This window comes from Pipistrellus hanaki (genome assembly GCF_964339955.1).
Source record: "Pipistrellus hanaki genome assembly, chromosome: 10".
In the NCBI taxonomy this organism is placed as follows: Eukaryota; Metazoa; Chordata; class Mammalia; order Chiroptera; family Vespertilionidae; genus Pipistrellus; species Pipistrellus hanaki.
In genome coordinates, this window is record NC_140512.1 from 34,482,252 (window position 1) to 34,501,904 (window position 19,653).

The window sequence follows — 19,653 nt, forward strand, 5'->3', positions numbered from 1 at the left end:
TAAAAGTGAATTACAATTTTATTGAGCCAGAAGTCAAGATTTTGGAAGATACACACACGTACATGCACATGCACACCTGCCCACCCCCCACATGCATTTTATTTTTTAATTTGAGAAGAAATACTTTTACTTTCTCCCATATATTAATTATCTCTAGTCACCATTGGTGATTTTGTTTCCAAAAGACATTTCAACATAGGCAGCATTTTATGACAATTTCTGTGTGTTGCCGATAATAGGTTACATAATGTTACCCAAAGTTGTAAGGTAAGCAATTATATTATTCAAATCATTTTTATTCTATTATTTTGGTGGTTTAATATTGAACCAAGCTCAAAATTACAGGAAAATTAAAAGTATACTATCAATAATTTTTCCCTAGACCATCGGGAAGAAGTTATTGAAACAATGCCCCATTGCTTCAATACTTCAGTGTGCATTTCCTGTAATAAGTACATGTTCCTACACATTAGCACATTCAGTATTCAAGATCAGGAAATTAACACTGAAACATTATTACCACTAATCCTCAAACCCATTGAGATTTGCCACTGTCCTCAAATGTCCTTTTTATAGCAAAAGGACCTAGTTCAGAATCAATTATGGCATTTAGATGTCATGTCTGGTTAGTCTCCTTCAATCTGAAATAGTTCTGCAGTCTTTCCTTGATTTCCGTAATTTAGAGAATTAAAGATTCATGGCCAGTTATTTTGTACAATGACTTTCAATCTGGGATCTGTCAAATGTTTCCTCAGGTTTAAATTCTGCAATATGCATTTTTGACAGGGATTTCACAGAAGTGATGTCATATTCTCGCTATACCACACCAGGAGCGCAGGATTTTAGCTGGGCCATGCAACCGTTGACCTCTGGATTAAGATGGTGTATTTCAGGGAGATAATGCACCCTGCAAATATAATGCTCTCCATCAGGTATTCAAGTAAAGCATTTGTTTACTTATATCAAGTGTGGATCCATGGTTTCCTATTTTACCTAACGGGTTGTAATCCGTTAATTAACATTATTTTAACGTTCAAATTGTCCCACGTCAAGTCATAATTGTATAATTTCCAATGAAATGTCCGTGGAAATGATATAAAGCACTTCTAGAGGGAATAATTTAATGTGGATGCTGTAAGTTAGCAGACAGACTCCTCAACAACCTTCTTCCATTGACATGGAGATTATGAAGTAGTTCTTTATAAGGAGGTGCAATACTGAGACATTTTATGGCTTTGTAGAGTTAACCAACACAGTAGCAAAATTTCTACAAGGCAGAAATAATTTTTTTTTAAGTTATGAAACTTCTGAGCTGTCTGTTACTGCAGCAAAATTTAGTCCTTGTGAGGTTATATAATCTTCATATGATGTTTAAGGTAAATTTATGACTGAAATAAAAGTATAGGTTTCTGTATTTATTTTGTAAAGTCGAGATAAGTACTTTGTTCATGAACTTGTTCAAGAGTTATTTCACCAGAAATGTCTATAATTTATGTCTAAAAGCTCTATATGTAATTTTACTAATGTGATCACAGTAATTTCCTGATTCACAGAAAATTAGAGACATCTGTGACACATACAAAACACTAATTCTTGTAGAATAACACAAAGACCTCCTACTTTTATTTAGAATTATGAAGGGTTATCTAGTTGCAGGAAAATATTTTAAAGTTCCTAGAAATCTAGTTCCTAAGTACTTTAAAAAAATCTCAGAATGATAAAATGCTTGCTTTGAGGAAGATAAAATATGTGTAAGAGTCCAGCAAATAATAGGTATTAAATTAATATTTTCTGAAGATTAGAATCTTCATTAAATGTTTCATGTAATTACACCATGTTTTATAAGTGTTATTACCAGAGACAAATAGCAGTAGACTCCCCATTGATGTGGCTTTTCTGTGGTTATGTTTTGAATTTATGCCTTTATGATTTACTACATAAACACCTATGATTTTCCAGCACAGCTTGCTTAGGATGTAGCTACTAGACTTAATTAAAAATTATGGAAGTCTCACCCTTTCACACTAAGTGGATGATACATATCTAAGAGCAATCATAAATTTCTGCCTTTAAAGCATTTCATGACCTTTCAGTGTGAAGCATCATGTCTACAGAAATAATGATCTGGTGAGTTCTGCTAGCACGGCAAAATCTTCATCATGTGACTCATGGGGCAAAAAGTCACTCATTACTAGTCACACAGAAAGTGTCTGCAGAGTATAATGGATTTATAGGAAGCAGGGTGACCACAGATTTAATTTTAATGAAGTTCAGGACATAATCTGAGCTGATAGAGTTTGAAGTCTGAAAGTAACCTATACAAGGTTAGAGTTATTGTTTGACAACACAGATAATATAATTTTCTCTCTAAAAGGGGCTACTTTTCTAATAGGTTCCACTCATAGACCTCTTTTTGTGTAGCAAAAAGATACATTTATTTTAAAGTGACAGGAATAAAGTATGAGACACTACAGAAAATTGGAAATTCTCCTATATGTTGACTTTTTAAAAATATATTTTTTTCTCTCATGATTTAAGCCAAAGAAGTTATATTTTTTGTACAGATGTTGCATATACAGATAGCAAGTTGGATCAAATAAGAATACTCTTGGGTTTTTATCACTGTTTCATAAACAAAAATATAATAGGTAACCTGAAAACTCATCCAAAATTAAGTATTTGGGAGTATACATAGAGAAACACATGCTTACTACATATAGAAATCATCATTTGTTCTATGAATGAGAAGAGCCATTCAGCTTAATCACATTTAAATTACATATACCTACATAATCCTAAGACAGAACATGCCTTAATGTGACTGAAGTTGATTTACTTCTGTGTTTTCCTTACTCATGTGTTCTTTTCCAGAATGACAAGATTAAGCATGACACTGTATCACCAAGTCACACAGATGCCAAATTAGCATTTGGATATAAGTCTGAGAGACAATTACTAAGAGCCTTCTATTTCCTGACAATGAAGCAAATACAAGTGAGGTATGAATATATGACAAAACGTGCTTTATGCACCCAGTAGGATGAAGTCATCAAAGAGCAACATATTTTTTAAATGAGCACAATCTACATATGAGACTGTGGATCTCAGAGCCCCTGGTCAGAAAACTGAATGGTTGAAAATTCATGTATCAGTTAAGCATCAGCCATGCTGATGTTTATTTTTAAATTAAGTTTATTATTGAATATATTTGCCTATTTATAAGGTGGAGTGTGATTTCAAAGAGAAAAACTGACTGCTAAAAGAGAGAAAACCCAATGAAACCTGACATCTGGAATTGTAGGAGCCATTTTTAGACCTTTTCACAAGTTTAATGCTTTGAACTGGAAAGAATTTGAATTATTAGGTAGGAAAAAAGGCAGAGTGAGCTCATGTTTAAAAGTCTTTCTTCTTTTATTAAAGACTAGAGGCCCGGTACATGAAATTCATGCATGAGGGGGAATCCCTCAGCCCCGACTGCACCCTCTCCAATCTGGAACCCTTCAAGGCATGTCTGACTGCTCTCCCCTGCAGGCCTGATTGCCCCTAACCGCTCTCCCCTTATTGCCCCTAACTGCCTCTGCTTTGGCCCCCACCACCATGTGTCAAGAAGGATGTCCGGAAGATATCCGGTCCATCCAGTCTGTTAGCATATTACCCTTTTATTAGTATAGATTTTCTTTTAAGATTAATTTTGGGGAACAGAAACGAAAGGAGTTTTAGGGATAAAATAGGCAGTTTTAGGGATATTTCTGAATGAAGAGGGTCCAGGGGGGAGGAAGGCATAGATGAGGGGTTGGAGCCACCAGAAGGCATATATTCACAGCGGGGGAAAAAGAAAAATGGGGGGTGCCACAGGATAAGGGGAGAGGAAGACTTCCATTCACAGAAGGTAAGAAAAAGCCACAGGGTATGGGGGAAAAAGGAAACAAACTTTCCCAGAGAATAGAGAAATGCTGACAAATGGGAGAAAGGAAAACAGATTTCCATAGAAGACAGAATTTTACTACTGAAGCAAGAGAAAATAGGAGGGCAACGTGTAGGATTTGGGCTTTGAAGCTGATATTCTGCAAAAGAGTGACCAATGAGAAGGGAGTGTCAAGAGATAACTACAGCCTTTATATACATTAGCAACAAAGAGCTTAGTGGGTTACCCTCTTGGGACCCCCTCCCTACCAGGGAGTCTGTATTTGCTTTCAATAAATTTCTACCCTTCTCATCTACCATCTCTTATCTGGGGCTTCATTCTTCAAATCCGTCTGGACAAGGACCCAGAAAAGAAATCACCCTTGCATCCTGCTCAGGAAAACAACCCAAAACAGAAGCAAGATGTCAGGTATGTTAACACATATAAAATCTGCTTGGATTGCTGGATTTTTGGAAGTTGATTTTTCTATAGAATCATCTTATCCAGGCAAGACAGAGAAAATGCATGCCAACTTCTGAAAGGAACCCACGTGCCTTCTGAAGCTGGGAACCTTACCTTCTTCGCCCGCGTAAGCCAGAATGGACCGAGATCGTATCTGTTTCCCTTCTGTGGTTTTCCCTGAGCAGGTGTGTGAGCAGGAAGACCAGGAGGACCACATGGTGAGCACACAGTCTCTTGGGCACGGGGCATAACAGGCGACAGGGATGGGGAAGATAGCATCTCTGCACAGCTGTCTGTCAACTTCTTCTCCTGGGAAAGACATCATCACCATCAACCATCTATCATCTATATATGTAAAAAGCCAGCAACCAGAATGTCCTAATGACTGGTTGCTATGATGCCCACTACAGCCACCGAACCAACCCAATTGGGGTGGCCAGTCCCACCCCTGATTGGCCTCTCTTACCCCGATTGAGGGCAGGGCGGCTGACCAACCCCCCGATGGACCCCCACCACCCTGATCAGCCCGAAGCCCTTCCCCCAGGCCGGCCCCACCCCTGATTGCCCCCCCCCCACCTCAATAGGGGCAGAGCCAACCTGTCAACTTCCTGCAGCCCCTCCCCCAAGCTTAGCTCCACTTCCAATCAGCCCCCCTACTCTGGTCAGGGGCAGGGCCAGCCAGCCCATCACCCACAGCCCCTGCCCCCATCTGACCCCACCCCTAATCAGCCTCCACTACTGATCAGGGTGTGCTAGCCGGCCAACCTCCTGCCGTTACCTCCTCCCAATGGGCCGGCTGGACCCCACCCATGCATGAATTCATGCACTGGGCCTCTAGTTTTTAAATAAATGTAAAATGAGCAATTGAAACCAGATGGGTACCAAGATACATTAGGTTATTTCCCTTTTGTTCTTAGTTAAATATAAATGCAAAAGAGTGACCAGCCAGATGTTAAAACCACACCAGAAAAAAGATATACATATTATTTAGTATATATATCTCCATATATATGAGTGTATATATAGATAGAAAAATAGATATAACCACTAGTATGTATATATGTTTATTTATTTATATTATATATATATATATATATATATATATATATATATATATATATCTTCTATTATATCAAGCTTAGCTATATAGAGATCAAGTACATTATTGAAAGTATTTGTATGCTGCTGATACTTTCCCAGTAAGTAATTTTACACTTATAAGAAGGAGCTTCAATGAAATGTTTCCCTTTTTATTTAGTTATTGGAGATGAGCCATCACTTATAAATAATGACTCTATCCATAGAAGGAATCATATGTTTTCATGATCCAACTCATAGGTATCTCTATTTGCAAACACTCCTGTGACACCCAGAGAATTTAATTAAATGTTTTTTCTTTTTCTTTCATTAAAAAATTAGTTCATTAATTGGAAAAAGCCAGAAATGTAAATGACAGGGTACATTATAAAAGCACTATTTAAGGAGGACCCATTGTGGGAGGGCAAAAATGACAAAGTAAGGAAATGGCAGAATTATTATGGTGTCCCTTACATGCTTAAAAATCTCTAGTGACTTCCGATTTTTAAAAAGTTTACAGAACCTCAAACGACCTGGCTGTTGTGTCCACTTCTAGCTTCATCTCACTCTACTTCCTCCCTTGCCCTGGAAACTCATTGGCTATTTGTTGAATGAATATAATGAATTATACAACAGGCCAATGAGAAAGAAAATACCGTTGCTGTTAATAGATGCCAAAGATAACTGAAAGAATTACAAATAAATAGCCAGAATAGAGTGGAAAAAGTCTCAATTAGGTAGCTTAGCTGGTTTATGTAGGGTGCTAATGAGGTCAATAGAACAAAGTGAAATGATATACAAACAAGCAAAAATTAATCTATTTTGCCACAGAATATAACCATAATTTTGGGTGAATATCAGAAATGTGTACCCTAAGGTGATAAAGGGTGACTATCTATGCCACCCTTCATCACTATTAAAAAACTCAAAGCTGTTTCTCACTGATGGAAGGTTGGGCATCAACTTAATGTATAATCCTTTATTCATATATTTGAAAAACAAGACAGAAAACCAGAAGTCAGTTGAAATGCACTTATGTATTAGTTAGAGGCCAGATGCACAAAGATTTGTGCACGAGTGGGCCTTCCTTCCCCTGGCCACTGGCACTGCCTTTGCTCTGGCCGGAGCTGCCTTTCAGCTGCCCAGAGGCCCATGTAAATGGTAATGGTAGTAAGATACTACATATCTAACAGTTACGTTACATGATGCTCTAACCAAAGGCCTGCTTTGAAATTATATAACTTCATCCCCCCACCCCACCCCCAATCCCATGAAACTCTGGGCATTTTAACCAAATCTGCAAAATGTATACTTTACATGACACATAGAACACAGGACTAAATGAAGTAACAAATGCTCACATATTACAGCTTACATCTTACGTTGAAGCACATCTGCACATCTGGTTTAATTTGTTTGTGAAAATCTATACAAAAGGTTGAAAAAATGAAAATGCTTTGGATTTCTTTTTATGAATTCAAAATGGGATTTAATATTTAAGTTACTGTCTCTCCACTTATCCATTTTCTTTGAAAATATAATTTTAAGACTGTTTTTAATAACTCATCACTTTAATCAACTTGAAAGATGTATTTACTTGAAAATTTCCCCTTGTTTGGCCTATTTCCATGAACACCGCCAAACTCTTTCATATACTCTTCTATAAGATATTCTTTCACTCTACTGTGTTTCCTATTACCAGGATAAGGGAATTGAACATCTGCTGGAAGTAATTACACTAAAAATTCATGAAGATTTCTATAGAAATAATGCAAAATGAGAATTGGGGTAAGAGGGTAGACTCTTTTTTTTTTCCTTGGTAAAAGTATATACTAAACATTTTTGCATTCATTGTGCTGCAGCCTAAATATAATATAAAATGTAAATCTTGGTTTATCAAGTTTTTTTTTTATTGTTTCCAGGTTTCTATAACTTAAAAACTTAGTCAAGACACAACATTAATACATTAAAAATATAATAATTATGTTTTAATATAAGGCATATACATATTAGCACTACTCCCTAAATGTCCCTTGCATTATCCTGATTTGTTTTTAATTACAGAAATGTGCAGATTGTTATGGTTGGTTTTTAACACACACAGTAGTGGTATGTGCATCATACCCCCAGAAGGCATTGCAAAATCAAAACTTGGCAATGTAATGGAATTAAAATGGGGGTGAACAGAAAAAAGTAATAAAAGCACAGAGACACCAAATACAGAGCCAATATTTAAAAAGTACAACATGCTATTTAGAAACTCTCAAGTATGTATTGTAATTTTGGGATCAGATTTTTCTTGCCAAACTACACAAACTCTACAATAATCCTGAGAAGTATTATTGAGTTGCTGATGTCTTTCGTATTCATCAGGCATTATCTTAAAAATTCATATTGACTTTGATAAAGTCCTAGTTATTTGATAATATATATTGAGTTACTACTTGATAACATATAATTTTTAAAAAGACTAAGATGGGAATATAATGGAGTCTCATATTTGCCTGGCTCTTTCTAGAAAGCACTTTCATATAACAATTTTATCTGAACCTTAACATAACCGACAGATACGTAGTATCTTACTACCATTTACCAACTACATGCTCTTGAGCCATTTTACCTGTTGTAAGATACAGCTTCCTAATTTTCAAAATGGAAACTAATAATAACATTTATCTTATTCTACCATTATGCATATTAAATGAAAAAAAAATTTAAGCCAAATGTCTTGCCCAGTGTCATGACTGAAAAAAAAATGCTATCTATTTTACCAATACCATCTCTTCATCATCACCTTCTGTTAGTGGAAGAGTTGACAGTTCTACCATACCACTATGGGAGTGGATCTGCTCCATTGTAAGCATCACTGCGTGTCAATAAACTTGAATTCATGTGCTTACTCATCCTTTTCCTAATTCTGCTCATAAATTGGCTTGCAGAAAGATATTAGCAAATACCATTGAATTTGACTCAAAGAATGATCAAATTCAGTAATTTTGTATTGTCCTTTTTGTTAAAGTGCTAAGGTTGTAAGGAAATATAGAAATCCAAGGAAAAGCAATTTATGTAATTATAACTATTACATTTCCTGGTTCATGTTTTGAAAATTATTTAGAGTTGTGTTATAAATAACTTCTGGGCATTAATCAAAAATTTTAATTGAAAATTATACCAGAGAATATTCAGCTCACAGTGATAAGCAGAATTTCTAAAATGTGGAATCCTACAATGCTCCTTTAATCTCCTTTCTCTATATAAATGAATAATTTCCATCAACTTTTAAACACTGTAAACTGAACAGCTGTACACATGAGTTGCAGTCAGCAAGCCTCTCAGACATTTTCTAGATAAAAGGTAAAACATTTCTTCTTCAAGTGCTATGAGGCAGTTACATTGAGCAATATTACAGTACTAAATGGGAGAAATTATGCTATTAAATGAAAGAAATTATATATTAGGGTCGTACTGAGGAGTCATCAATACAATTAACAAAGCAGTCACATTTATTATGATCTACTGGCTTATTTATTTTAACTTTAAAAGCTTATGTATACAGCGAGTTCCACATCAAACATGTCATTAGAATTCCATTACTCTGTAATAAACACAACTCCTGTGTTCTCTTCAGCCAAGTATTTTGCACGTCCTAGTCTTGCCATCCCTTCATGGAACCTTGTGGGGGCTCTCTGTGGATAAGGGCCATTGGGTGGCTTTCCTTTTTGCTTTGTTCCTTTTGGTTGTTGTTGTTCAAGTCTTGGTTACCTCACATTCCCTCTCTGAGGGAGCCTCACATTTCCAATCTGTCCTGCAAATTATCTACCAAACAGTCTGCCAGCCACACCGCTGTGAGTCCATTACACCCTCAAACGATTCCCTGTAGCTCTCCAGATCATGCATGCATATTCATGTCTATTGTGCTTTAAGACATCCCGCCATCTGGCCCCACTTGACATACCTTGTCTCATCCATTTCCCATGCCCTGGTTCATTGGCAACTAGACTAGGCTCAGGGGACCTCACTGCCTAGAATAGGATGACTTGGAGCCTTTATCAACTCTTTAGGACTAAGTTAAAAATCAATTTTAGTTTTCAAAAATTCTTATTGAAAACATCTTTACTACCTCTCTTTCTCCATGCCTACATTTTGGGATTTCTTTGTCATTATCAGAAATAAAAACAAAGTAAAATTATTCTACAGATAACTATTATAAGATCACAATGTGCAAACAACAGGATAATCGGAATAGGAATTTTAAAAAAAATTGTTAAATAAACCTATACTTGACTTTGGAATTTTGCCCAAAATTAGAGATATTTTGCCCAAATGATGGAGATATTATGTTCATCACATAAAACATTCATAAATAAACAGTGTAAAATGTTGTCCCATTGATGGAGGCTCATGAAATCATTTGGTCTTGCCCTGCCATGGTATTAGGGGTGAGTTAATTAAATGTTTGGTCAAATATAGCAGGCTAATTTTTAAGCTGATTTTGAATGGCCTGAGAATGATGTTATAAATACCCCAAATGGCCCTTGGCAGAAAAAAGGTTCCCCACCCCTGCTTTAGACATTGCTGCCTGAGGATCTGGCTTCTAAGCAGTCTGAAACTAGATCTGACTGAGATCCATCCCTCTGGAGCATATGTAATAACTAGATAAGTAAGCTTTGGGGAGACACTGGCACCATATGATTATGAGGATAAATGTCAAAAATATAAACCATACGTCATTAAAGAAAGAAGAGAAATAAATAACACATACACATATGAATCTTTGCTAAAAATCAGTTTTGATTCTAAGGAAACAATGCTAACATTCACTTAGAAACTGACAGCACTTTTATTCCCCAATTCTATAGTAGCAGCTAAACTGTATTAGTGAAGACAACATAAAGCCAATTTGAGTACTTTCTAGTGGAAAACTGTATCTTCTAGCATGGTGTACCAAGATAATGCTCGCATAAAAGTCCTTTAAAAAAATCAAAGGGCTTTAGAGAAATCTTTAAAAAAATGTTTGGTTTATGTGTACATACGAAAAAAGAAAACAGAGTTTGCCTATAAGATCAAACCAGGAGAGAAAGCAAAGGCAGAGCGAGTTCCATAGCTAATATGCTAATAGGACTTTTGAAGTTTTTCCCTGCGGGAAGGAGTAATAAGCTGCTCTACTTGGATTTGGATGGACTTACAAAGCTGGAGGGGGTAGGGATGGATGAGATGAAATACACAGAATTAAAATAACAGGGGTTTAGGTGTTCACATTTTTAGACAAGTTAAGTTACTGGCAAGTCAATGCAAAGAATAACAATAGAGACCCAAGCAGGGAAATTTTCTGAGCTATTCTTTAACATCATAAATTTTTCAAGTGATCAATTCCACAATAAGTCAGAAGTATAAAGAAATACTATGTTCATATGTGAATATCATGCTTCTGATTTTCCGTCTGATGGGACATGAACATAAAATCACAATCTGGAACTAATCCTTGCTAATATTTATGGGCACTTCAGTGTGATGGGAATTAAGTTCTTTACAGGTTTTAAGAGATGTAATTCTCAACAACCCTATGAGGTTGACAGGTTATTATTAGTATACTCATATTCTAGAGAAGCAAACTAAGGCATCAAAATCAGCCTGGTCGGAGTGGCTCACTGGTTGAGTGTTGACTTATAGACCAGGAGGTCAAAGTTTGTTTCCTGGTCAGGGCACATGCTCAGGTTGTGGGCTTAATTCCCAGTGTGGGGCATGCAGGAGGCAGTTGATAGATGATTCTCTCTTATCATTGACTAGAGGCCCAGTGCACAAAATTCATGGATGGGAGAGGGGGTCTCCTCAGTCTAGCCTGCACCCTCTCCATTCTAGGACCCCTTGGGGGCTGTCCAACTGCCGGTTTAAGCTTGATCACGGGCCTAAACTGGCTGTCGAACATCCCTCTCACAATCCTGGACTGCTGGCTCTGATTTGCTCACCTGCCTGCCTGCCTGGTCACCCCTAACTGCCCCCCGCCAGCCTTGTTGCCCCCAATTGGCCCCTCTGACAGCCTAACCACCCCCAACTGCACCCCTCACTGGCCTGGTCGCCCCCAACTGCACCCCCCCACTGGCTTGGTCTCCCCCCACCAGCCTGGTCACTTATTACTGCCTCCCCTGCCAGTCTGGTTGCCCCAGGCAGCTTACTGTGCAGTCATTTGGTCATTCCTCACTAACACCCTGCTGGCCTGGTCACCCCACACGGCCTGCTTGTTCAGTCATTTGGTCGTCCCTCACGAACCCCCCTGCAGGCTTGGTCATAGGCAGCCATTTTGTGAGGGTGGATGGTCAATTTGCATAACACCTCTTTATTACATAGGATGTTTCTTTTCCTCCCTTTCTGAAATTAATAAAAATACATTTAAAAAAAATCAATATGCCCAATGTTACACTGTGCTGTCTTTCTAACAATTTGAGTGAACTAATTTAGTTACCTATCCTTTCTTGTGATTTTCCAATAGAACACTGTTGTTTGCATATAATCACAGAAATCAGAGAAAAAGAAAGATATGGGAGACATCTAGTTTAAGAATTATGATATAAGGCCCAAAGAAAATACTTGCCCAAGATCATAACACAAATTAATGATATAGTTGGGTTTCTAGTATTCATTTAGTGACCATATGGAACTGAGTTTTAGAGATGTAACACTTGTTATTTTCTCATAAACGATGCTATTACAGAGATTACATATGTACCTCACAGCATTATGCTCAATTATCTGATGCACCAAGAAAACAAAAATAAATTACACTTTTCCCAATGGCAACATTCCTCTGCTATGTAAACTGTTTACAATAATTTTGAGAAGTAAGAAATACTATCTAATTTTTATAAGTGAAAAACCTGCACACATCAAATATGAAAGCAGCAAATCTCACTCCAATATACATGGGGTTATAAACACCCAGTGGGATTCTTCTTGAAAGTGAAACAAAACGATCGAAGACATTCAGCCAACTGAGAGTAGACCCAAAGTTAACAACCTGGAAATAGGAAAGATAATGTTCTTGGCCTGATAAAGTAATTGAACCTATACAAATAAAAGAACTGAAGTTAAACAATTTGGAGACTTTATTACAGAAGACAATATAGAAACTATGGATCTAGAAATTGACATAAATCAATAAGCTAATTTTAATTTTAATGGGTATATATCTGCTGAGATAGGCAAGATGTTTTGGCACATCTCCCAAATTTAAAATTAATGGTACTGATAATAATTCACTCCATTCCCCTGGGGACATTAGAAATAAGATAGTTCCTGAAGAATCAGTTCAAACAAATTCAACCCCCATTCAGCATTGTTTCAAAGATAGCATGGACACCACAGATCATCCATTTGGTAAACACTTTTTGTAGTGCAATGTGCTGCCAATAATCTGTAATAGTTAATAGCATGTCCCACCCAGAAAACGTTTTTCTTAAGGATAGCTGTCCAGGTAAACTATTAAGTTCTTGTACATATGAGGCAACCAGTCAGAGACTGCGGAGATGTAGGTATATTTCAGAACTCCCAATTGCTGAACTCAGCTGTGGCCATCATGTTCTTATCGCATTTAGTGGGTGGATTTGACAGAAATATCATTGCCTAGGAAAAGTCTTGACTTTATGAAGCTTTAGAGGATGACAAAATTCAATTATTCTTTGAAAGGGGGTAGAACTTAGTGTCCTCAATATGAGAGGATTAAAATTCGTTGATAAAGAGAAATAATAATTACAATTTTTAGCTCATCAGTATCCTAATGCTTCTCTTTTAAATGTCTTAAAAATTTATAATTCCTGATTCCAAGTATCCATTCATAATATGTGATATAAGACTTGAGTTACTTAAGTATTTAAAAGAACTCAGGCCTGGCCCACGTGAACCAGGATGCTGAGGTTCAATTCCTTATCAGGGCATAAATCCACAATCCACAAATCCTGGTTGTGTGCTCAATCCCCAATGGGGAGCATGCAGGAGATAGCTGATCAATGATTCTCTTTCACCATTGATGTTTCTATCTCGCTCTCCCTCTCCTTTCCCCTCTCTGAAATCAATGAAAACATATTTTTTTAAAAAAAACTGAACTTAGGTACAACTTATGTTTCCAAAATCTAACAGCAACTTTGCAAAGAAACATTTTTTTTTTATTCAAAAAAGTTGTGAAGAACAATTAGAGAGAAGGCAAAGTAACTCTTTCAGTTGAATTGAGAATAAAAGCTCTGCCATGGACAGAGCCATTAAAATTAAAAGCAGGTATTTTGAACATACATTTAAGGCAAATAACTATAATACACTAGAAAATTTATATAATTAAAAGACATAGATGGATTCAGGGAGAATCATCTTTTCCATTAGAGTGAAAATAGGAAATTGCATAATATTGATGTGTTTAGTGAATGAGGCTATGGAAAAATTTTCATGATTAAGAGTGAATTAAGGATTTTAAATAATTAGGAAATGAAGCATGATAACTGAATGCCATTTGTGAAGTTATTGAATTACTGGCATATGCATTACAGCTGGAAATTTGTATATCTGTAGGGCTCATTATCTAGTTCCTTTCTGGTAGTGACTTGGCAGGATAAGAACCTGAAATTACGCGGTGCAGAATCTAAGAGTGCTTTACAAAGAGTACCTGGTTTTAAGAGAACTTCCCAAGCAAATTAAATAAACCTTTTTGGCAATAATAGTCATAATGAGATCTTGGTGCGATGGCATAGTTCCTGAGGCAGGACGAAAGTAAAGGTATCAACACATACAATTAATTTAACTTCACCAAAGGGACACTATGAAATACAAGCATTGTGATTTTTTTTATTTTTTTTTAAAGTTTTTCTGTTAACTAAGCACTTTTCTAGCCAAGAGAATCCTTTCCGCGCCCCCCGCCCCCCCCTACTAGCTATGAGGACTCTACTTGATTTATATGGCTACTGTTGTAGTTGGCTCATTTGTATCCTGATCTTTTGTTACTGATTCAGCCACTTTCTAGGTTCTGTTTCCACTCTTGCTCTCCTCCCCTCGGCAGTTAGAAAAATGCTCTGAAGACATAATTCTGATTCCATTGGTCCTCTGCTGAAATCTCCCAGTGGTTTCCCATTACTGTACAATCATTTTCCAAGTCCTAAAAGCCCTTGTGATGAGCTGGTTCTTGGCACCTCCACCCTTTTCTTGCTGATTCATCTGCTGCATTCCATGTGGAAAATGATGTGATGTGGTAAAATAAATAAATAAATAAATAAATAAATAAATAAATAAATAAAGATTATACAAAAAATTCACTTAGAAAATCACTCTGAAGAGGAGCTTAGTAGGAGCCATCAGGATGAATTCATGAGGGTTCAGGAAGCCTCAATTCTATTCGTAATGTTCTGCTTATGTAATTGGATAATGTTTTAATTAAAGCTTATTTTATCTTTACGCTTTATGGCATTTAACATGCATGAAATATATTTGTATGCATCAATATTTTACAAAAAATTTAAACAGGCGAGCAGTACAATTATTTGGTAAATTAAAAAAAAAAATAAATGTACTTAAATAGATTACTTGGTCTCTCTGCTCTAGATTATGATTTTTTTTCTTTTAAAAGAATTCAGGGACATTTGGCTGAGGTTGAATGGAGGCTCCAAAACTAAGAACCATCAATATTTGTGGGGGATCTCAGCCTCCAGGAACAGCGACTTCTATTAGTCCATTCCGAATTTACCAGGAAGGCGACATTCATCCAATCCTAAACAGACCAGTGCTTCATAGTTATATACATTAAAAACTGGCTTATGTTTATTGTTTTAAATGACAAAATAAGTGATAAATAAAATTTTAAAAACACTAGCAACAGAGAAAAAGTTTTATATATAAACAGCAATTGCACTAGGAAGTCCATTAGAAAATATTAAATATTAAAGCTTATGCCTTCAACTGAAAGTGGACAAATGTTGCTATGATTTTAGTTCCTTTTGAACCCTGAAATTAATTTGTTTGATTCTATATCAGCCATGTTGGCCTCAAAACATCAAAGTTAGTTCCTGGGTGTGCAATATTTTAACAAAAGCCACAACTCCGACAAGGTTAGCATCAGACAATTATAGGAGATGATGACGGCAAACTGAACCAATTTAAAAAATATATATATATTCTATTGATTTTTTACAGAGAGAAAGGGAGAGAGATAGAGAAATAGAAACATCGATGAGAGAGAAACATCGACCAGCTGCCTCCTGCACACCCCCTATTGGGTGCCCACAATCAAGGTACATGCTCTTGACCAGAATAGAACCTGGAACCTTTCAGTCTGCAGACTGAAGCTCTATCCACTGAGCCAAACTGGTTTTGGCTGAACGTATTTTTTGCCTGTTATCTATTTAATATATCTCTTTTTGACCTCTAACAGTTTTCATCTTGACTTAAAATTATTCTTCCTACCTTTTAGTTGAAAAAAGAGAATTCCACTCTGACCCTGTAAACGTGCAAGACAATATAATAATCCAGAGTGCCATAAATCAGCACAAGTAAATAAGATGTATGTGCTTAGTATGAAAATTTCACTTATGATACACTACTCATAAAAACAAATTATTATCATTGCATTTAGATGGATTCATGACCAGATATTGAGTTCTCATTGCAAAAAAATTGAAACTTTAGGGATCTAGTCCATTGTTTTCAGAGATGAATAGACTGAGAGTGTGAAAGGAAAAAAGTCTCGTCCTGTGTTTCAGTGTAAGTAACAGAACATAGGGTTAGAACTCAGGTCTCTTTATTCATATTTTAGTAGTCTTCCCAGTACACCTCTGGCAATGATTTTCATACATAATGTCTTAGTTGTATTATGTAGGGATATAATCTCACAAGCTGTTGAGAAGAAAGGAGTACTGTTTTGGCTAAATGAGTTGAAACTTCATAACTGTGACTGGCCAAAACACATTAAGAGCCTGTAAAATACTTTAACAGTATCAATCATGATTTAGACTTTTAGAGGAAACTGTGAGTGAATTAGTAGTGGATAAAAACTGTTTAAACTACATACATTGGGAATGCTGGGTCCTGGTAATTATTTTAAAGTTATTTGCCAATTCCCCTTCCTAATTAGAAACATCTAAGAGTTATTATTTGTATACAATGTTATTTTAAGCTGTATTTTAGCTATAATGAAGTATAATATTTAATTTGTAATTTAATGAACTCACTGAAAAGATTTTCAAACCCAACAGTCAAGGTAATTACACTCATAAAAATACATACATCCATTAAATACACTCATAATATAAGAAAATTTAAATGAGTTCATTGACCCATTTCTTGAAATCAGAAAGGCAGAATAGAAGTTAAGTAGGGTTGTGGAGGAGGCCTTGCTAATGTCACTGTAACCTAGAAATGACAGTGTAAGAATTGATTAATGACTCCAGATGACCTACTATTGATTTGGTAGCTCTTCCAGAGAAGAAATTATAAAAAGTATACTTTTTGATATAATATAGCCACCCATTCCACCTTCCTATAAAATGAGGCTCTGCAAGACAACTGACCTTGCCCATGTGCAGAGTGACCTTGTTTGTCTAGGTGGCAAGGCCAATTTCTGGCTTCAGAGTGAAATGCTAAAAATAATATTTTGGTTATAAATTCTTAATTATCTGCAACATTTTTTTCTCTTTTTTCTTAAAAGTCTCTACATGTTGCAAAAGGATTAAAGAGAGAAAGCAATAGTATATTTTCCCCATCCAAATAATTATTTTTGGATATAAACTGTATTGCCATCTGTGACATTTACAGTTGAAGTAGAGGAAGGTAGAAATATCCAATATAATAAAAGCATAATATGCAAATCAACTGAAATGCCAAATAGCAGAACAATCATCTGGATGACCATCCGGGACCAAACTATGACATTCACTGGTGTCAGGCCAGCCAAGACAGGTGCTATGCCATTGGTCTGGCCATCTCCCCATGATCACACCACAGAGAGAACTAGGGCACCAACTGGCAGGGCAATCAATCAGGGGGGCCCATGATCACTCCAAAGAGGGAAGACCAGGTTCTGGGTGCCTGAGGGAAACTGGTGCCAGCAGCCAGGGGAAGGAAGGCCTACTATTGCATGATTTTTGTGTGCATGGGGCCTCTAGTCCTATCTAATAAGGAGGGCACAAAGATGGTGGAGCCCACAGCCAATAAGGAGGGAATATGCTAATTGACTGCCATGCTCTCAAAGATAGCAGTGCTCACAACCACAAGATGGCAGCACCCAGTCCCCTCAGTCCCCCAGTTGCCCAGAGCCTGCCAGAGGAACAGGCTAGCCTCAGATGGCAGCTGCCCCACCGCCCAGGGCTGCCTGAGACTCAGGTATTCTAGAGTAGAACTCTTTAAGGTCCCACACCAAATACAGGTTGAGTTAATTGAGGCACTCGTTGGTGGGATCTGACTTCTAATTTTTGTCCTTATAGTATTATGAAGCTATTAAAAGCTGTGCTAATCTTCTCAGGCTTGTAGTCATCCCTTTTGTAGTTTCAGGTATCCAAAAGAGCTAAAATGATTCAAATACCAAACTTGTATGTTGTTATTATTCTCATATCTTTGACCTATAATTCTTTACTTCCTTATTAGTTATCCATGATTTCTATAAATATGTTTTCCCACCCTTTCTACTTTTTTTTTAGAAGTACAGTTAGTTTTAATTATTACTTTGTCATTACTAGTGGAAATATTGCTAGCTGTGACTTTAGTAAGCTTAACCTGAGTCTCAATTCACTATTCTATAAAACAGAAATATATTACTCCCTTTAAACTTTTCTAGTGTATAATTTGCACATGGTAGTAACTCAGACAAGAATTATATTTGGCTTCATCCAAACTTACTTTACTTACTAGTAGCTTTATATATCTTTATACCCTTGATAATTCATACTCTTTTCCTGGTGTCTCTTTTGATGCATTATTTCATGTTCATCATTTGCTGGTTGCTTTCAACTGGCTTATCATATATAATAAATGGGTAATATGCAAATTGACCCTAACAGTGGAATGACCAGTCGACTGCTCAACCAGTCACTATGAGAGGCACTGATCACCTGTTGGTCCCTTTCCCCAGCTGGCAGGCTCCCATCGCCTGATGGCAAATGGGAAACCAAGGGTGGGTGGTGGGGGACTTGGACAGCACCAGGCCAAGGCCCCTGCCCAGCCAATCATCCCACACACAAACGGCGATCCATGGTGGGGGTGGGGTCAGCAAGTGGGCAGGAATGGCTGACCTTTCGGTCCCTCCCCCTGGTTGGCAGGCTCTGATCAACCAATGATGAATGGGGAACCAGGGGTGGGTGGCAGTGGGGGCAGGAGGCTCTGTGGGCAACCAGAGAAGATGGCCCTGATTGCAGGCCAGACTTAGGGACTGTACCCATGCACGAATTTCGTGCACTGGGCCTCTAGTACTCATATAAAAACTAATATCTCATGTAAAAACTAATTCATCTAAACAACTTTTCTTCTCAAAGTCATTTACTACTGTGAGTTTAGTTAAATGTCTTCATGTTAATGTTGTTTCTTTAATTACTCAGTCCCTAAATTTTGAAGATAAAAATTCTCAAATTTATTCAATTGCAAAAATCTGATTAGTCCTAAAAATGTCACTCACCTATACTCTTTTAGCTCCAGTGTGAAACTTGTGAAATTTAGCCCCATATCTTTGGAGTAGTTTAAATGTCTCCTAATTCCTCTCTCTACTTCCAGATGCTCATACATTCCTTCTATATTATAGCCTATAAAGTAATACAGTAAGTTTAATATAGCATTTGATAGTACTAATATACTTTTCCCCAAAAGCCTTCAAGTAAATCTGGTACATTCAAGAATAAATTCCAAACCATTAACTAGCATACAGCCCTTCTATAATTGTACGTTATTAACTCTCCCTTCAAATTATCTCCAAACTACTTTCAGATGAAATTTCCACCACTCTGTATATATCAACTTATGTATTTTCTCCCCAACATAGACCCATTCTTCCTTCTCTCAACTTTATTGAATCCTTCACACCATAAAATGTTGAGTCAACCTGACCACCTCTGTGAAATTTTCCTGACCACTATTCCTGGAAGTAATCCTTAACTTTTTCTGAAAATCTGTAACATCCATGGGGACGCAATACAGTGCTTTCAGAGACTGCAGTTGTCAAATGGAGCTGATATTTAAATTATTTTCCAGATGCACAA

The 19,653-nt window shown here is 36.8% G+C and overlaps 1 protein-coding gene across 2 annotated transcripts in view; it reads right to left on the reverse strand.

Moving 5' to 3' along the window:
- The window catches only part of THSD7A (thrombospondin type 1 domain containing 7A), a 294,507-nt gene that overhangs the window by 90,241 nt on the left and 184,613 nt on the right, over positions 1-19,653 (reverse strand). For both annotated transcript variants that reach the window (XM_084897092.1, XM_084897093.1), the window contains exon 7: positions 4,481-4,675. In XM_084897092.1, the coding sequence (XP_084753218.1) occupies positions 4,481-4,675 (195 nt within the window). The remainder of the gene's footprint in view (positions 1-4,480; positions 4,676-19,653) is intronic.